General features: G+C 38.4%; 1 protein-coding gene across 1 annotated transcript in view; it reads right to left on the bottom strand.

Moving 5' to 3' along the window:
• The window catches only part of CBX6 (chromobox 6), a 185,318-nt gene extending 180,878 nt beyond the window's left edge, over positions 1-4,440 (bottom strand). Inside the window, exons 1-4 of the mRNA XM_044066301.1 lie at positions 4,300-4,440; positions 4,140-4,183; positions 3,962-4,027; positions 3,779-3,845 (exon numbers count right to left, since the gene is read on the bottom strand). Of these exons, the coding sequence (XP_043922236.1) occupies positions 3,779-3,845; positions 3,962-4,027; positions 4,140-4,183; positions 4,300-4,368 (246 nt within the window). The 5' untranslated portion in view covers positions 4,369-4,440. The remainder of the gene's footprint in view (positions 1-3,778; positions 3,846-3,961; positions 4,028-4,139; positions 4,184-4,299) is intronic.
• Positions 4,441-4,946: the final 506 nt, after the last annotated feature.

Below are 4,946 nucleotides of genomic sequence, written 5' to 3'. Positions count from 1 at the left end.
TGTAAGACATATTCCTCAAAATTAAATATATGCAATATCAAAAGCTCCACGACAATTACAAGCTAACTTGTGGAAATGTATGGTCCTGAGATTTACAAAGAAGAAAGAAATAACTGTTGCTTTGTACAATGACAAAAGAAAACCTAACCTTTTTCAAACCTGGTACCTGCATGCTGACAAAGAAAAAAAATTCAGATGAAAAACAGACATAATTAAAGCTTGATTAGCCCTTGGAGGTCAACTATATACAGTAACATGACAATCATTTGCAGTGTATATGACTTAAGGCATTCAGAAATATCAGCACTGACCCTGGAAGCCAAAAAGGTGCAGGTGTTCAAGTATGAATTCATGATAATCACGATTACATATTTCACTAGTTGGCTGAATCCAAACTGGTCCAAAGCCTGAAAAGGTTTATTCATCATTGCTTAAATGTTATGCAGAAGTATGTGTTCTTACTTTAGGGACAAAAGAAAAGAATTGTGATTTTACGCACTTTTACTTTACCTTTCTTTTCACAAGCACATAAGGCAGTACAATCAGGATGTCACATCAAATACTGATTGGACAGGATGGTAACTTAAAAAGGTTTCAGACACTGCACCCACTAGAAGAAACAGATGTAGGAGGAAAAAATACACACATCCGTGCTACAAAGGCATAAATCATCTGCAAGTGACCCAGATCAAGTGATAAACTTGTCCACCTTTGATGACTGTGGTTGGCAATCTAATCTCAAACAAACTAATCTAAATTACAGACAAGAAATTAGCAGAAAGCATTATCCAGATAGGCACAGCTAAACAACCCGTCACTACAGTAAGACACCAAGGCTAGCAGCATCCTACATCTCTACTGGTCATTCTCCTAACAAAGGCATTAAGTCTGTTTACTCATATCCCGGAAGCAAAGTTGACAGGTGTCCGAGAAGGATACTCAAACAACCTGAAGAATAAGCAAAATATATTGGTCATCCCTACTAGTAGGTCAAATACTACACCAAATTAGTGCTAAAGTCTGGGCACTGTACTACCACTGGAGACTATTCATAGAAAAAAAGAAACAACTGAAATAAACAGAATGAATGCAGAAACAACATACCAGACATCTTGAACAAACAATGTCCTTTAGGTCCACACAATAGCTGGCACACTACAAATAAAACATCTTTAAAACTCCAGTAAATGCATTCTATTAAGCAAAACTAAAAAAGAATAACAGTCGCTCACTTTGGTCTCCCCCTGGAAACATGCAGTGACCATTCTAACTCAAGTATGAATGAATAAGAAAAAATGACAATCACACTTACATCAAAAGTTATTTTAGTACTGTAGATGGCATGGCATTAAACTGCCAAAGTATTAATAAAAAGCAATTACATCTTCTGACCAATAATGCATCAGCTTCAGTATAGAAGTGCAGTGACAAGCCTAAACACACACAAACACACACACACAGTAAATATCTCAGCAGTAACAAGTAAAATACAGCTATTCCAGCTCCAAGGCAAACATTTACCATAAGTCTCAACAACTGAAAGAAAACTAAAAAAATAAATAGGCAAGCCCCTCTAGCATGCAAAGAATGGCAACCAGCAGGCAAGATGATGACTTCTCAGATTCCCACTCATGGAAAACATGAAGATTCCTGAGCACAGCCTACACAGATGCAACAGCATCCAGAAAGACACTCAGCTTGACCAAAAACAACAAACCGTAGTTTGAAGCTCTACAGACTGAGAAGTCAGAAAAAGTACGCCTTATAAAACCTCTAGGTTATGCCACCAGTGAAATTTTCTTTAAATTATTATTAAACATCTTCCAAAGAAAAATGAAAAATAAATGTACTGACTTGCCTACACAAAAGGAGAAAACATTTGTGGTGCGTGTACAGACGTGTGTAAACCATGGGACTATGCCACCAGTAAAATTTTCTTTAAAAACATTAAAAAAATGAAAGCACTACTGGTTTACAAAGAAAAATGCCAGCGTGCGTGTATGCATGCATGCGCTTGTGTGGTGTCTGACCTGGGGGGGGGGGGGGGGCAACTAAGCAGCATAAATGTTTTTCAGCATTAACTATTCACCGTTTACTTTCTATACCAAAGTTACCCACCATATCTATTAAAAATCATGTTTCATGCAAACAAATTCTGTCTGAAAAAAAATATGCACTATCAAATTCACCTGCAACTGTTTTCCTCTTCTGAGCATGTGTTATGGACTCATAGCATAAACCTATTTATTTTTAATACTTTCATTTACTCTATCGAGTGTTCACTTCACTGTTGCCCACCACATATGTTTACACATCCACATAAACACTAAACTCTGTGAGGAAGGGAATACTTAAAAATATTCTCCGGTTTTCTAAAACAGCTCTAACTAAAAACATTGGTTCAGAAAGTATTAAACATTACACCTTCTTTGCAAGAGGAAAAAAAAAAAAAAAAAGAGGAAGGTTTCATAATGTATTCCCTTTCTGCTGAAGTGTCATAGCTGCAGATATTATGGCTGTGCACATCTTTGTGGGCCAGATTCCTTGACCTTCTAAAACATTTTTAAAAGCAGCAATCTAACAGTTCCGTGATTGGTCATTATTAGTGGGTTAAAAACTTGATAGCCTGGTTTTTCAGGGGCTACACAACACCAGCAGCTCTTCCCCAAACTGCTTACAGTAACTTTATGTCATCAAAAATAGTCATCGTTGGTTTTGTATTAGAACACTACCCCACCAGATTCGCAGTAGCAAGCACCGCCCAAACCCCGCCCAATACCCTGCGCATGAACTTTATTGTTTCTGGAGGTGGGAATAAACATAAGAGAACTTTCATGTTGTGTTTTTAGTCTGTGTTAATTAGCATGGCTGTCACTCGAACTCGACTATCCCCCTGCCAGTTAAGCCACGCCCAGTCCCCGCCCAAAGCCCAGAACTGACTGCGAGGTGCTACACTTGGAGATTACCCTTTCATCGGCAATATGAATATATTCAAAACATTAGATTGTACTACAAATGGTTCGTGCAAGCTTCTGACTAGCGACCCGAATGCAGCACTTAGGAATGCACATAAGCAACTGCAGTTCTTGGAAGAAAACAGCACAGATATAAGCAACTCTGTAGTTCATTGTGACCAGTGTATTTTCCAACCCTAGCACAATAACTGTGACAGGGGTACTTAAATACTGTCTCTCAAAGACACTCATGAAGCTGAATATGTGAACTACACTATTTGCTAGGTACATCTTTCTCTGTAGGTGACATTCACTTGCACAACCAGGTACATAATCAGATGGGCTCCTGACTAAATATGACAACATCTAGACAAAAAGGTTTAATGGGCAAACGAATACATCTGCCTTGATAAGCATTACCTCTGATGAACAACACAGGAAAGAATCAGCTTACCACTTCAACACCAAACTGACCATAACTGCAACTTTATTTCCCAACTCTTATTTTTCATTCCTCAATAATTTTCACCTTAAGCAGGTACGTTGAAGTCCGGTTCGGCGGTTAAGAACCGAAATGGAATTTGCTGTGGACTTTTTTTTATAAACAGCTAAAGTAGAGGCAATGGAATGCTCTGTTTCATAGACCACCAATTTGCTGTCTTGATCGTCGGTCAAGGCCTGCAAAATACTGCACTTTTACTCAGCCCTTGAAACAGACAGCTTTTAACTCAGCTTATTTATATCACGTGAAATACTGATCGATATTCTCTACATACATCACTATGCCATTAATGAGTATTTTTTTTTCATATAATTACACTTACCTTCAACAGGAAAGTTTTTGGCTTAGGTCCCCTCTTCTTTGGGCCATACAACTCCCTCTCCCTTTCCCTACAATGTACAGCAACACAAATCAGATAACATCAGATAAATCATATTAAACGTATATAAATAAGATGTAAACCTTGTACTCAATAATGACATCAGGTAAAGTATAACCTCCTCACTTTTGCTCGAAAGCTGCAATCAGTCTTGCGTCCAATATGTTTTCCTCTGGCTCCCAGGTGCTGTACCTATGGGTAAAAGGTGCATGTATGTTATAAATTATGCAAACATGGCTAACGCTACTGCAGAGAAATAGAATACAAATTGTGTTGCAAAATAAAAGCTAAATATTTCACTCACTTGATTGCCCAGCCTTTCCATTTTACCAAATATTCAATTCGCCCCTAAAAATGTAAAGCATATTTTAAGACGACAGTACCCAACAGTATAAAACCCTAACATACGCAGTATTATTTGGATTTAGTTAACTGCCCCGACAGCTCAAGACATCACCTCTTACCTTTCTGATTCGCCTTTTAATGATAGATTCTGCTGCAAATACTCGCTCCCCTACAGCAGAAAGCTCCATTTTTTGCACTGCAGACAGACCATAATAATATGGGAGGAAAATATTCCTATCACGTGACCAAGTTACCAAGGCTCCAAGGCGGCAGTATAAAAAAAAATAACGCGCCTTGTTAAAGAGGTATTGCACTGTTTGAAGGTCGGACAGATTAGTAGGTTGAGTAGGGCGGTGGAGTGGGAGGGGGGAATGGGTATTTATCAACAATGTAAGGGGATGTAGATACGTGTGTTATGTGTCACTCTGGATTCTAATAAGCAGGCATAATAGTAGCTTCGACCCGATTTACCTGCTTTTTAATTTTATATTTATTGACTTTGCTTAAACGACACTGCAAGCTATGTTGTTGTTGCCACAATTATCACCACACACCTTGTACAGGAGTGTCCGGGGTGCGTTTTTGTTACGTTGACCGGAAGACTGCCAATTGCTTACCTGGCTTGGGCATAATTGAAATTTGTTCAAAGAGGGGCTTTGCTTTGCAGCGAGGGCCTCGCAATGCCTAATGTTGTAAGCGGTGGGTTTACAAATGGCATTTTTGAATAATTATTTTCTACATTCTTATGTGGTTCAATGATTAAGAA

Source organism: Protopterus annectens, chromosome 1.part0 (genome assembly GCF_019279795.1).
Source record: "Protopterus annectens isolate FY-2018-M chromosome 1.part0, PAN1.0, whole genome shotgun sequence".
Lineage (NCBI taxonomy): Eukaryota > Metazoa > Chordata > Ceratodontiformes > Protopteridae > Protopterus > Protopterus annectens.
The sequence above is the reverse complement of the archived record's forward strand: the minus strand, read 5'-3'. Positions and strand labels throughout refer to the sequence as shown.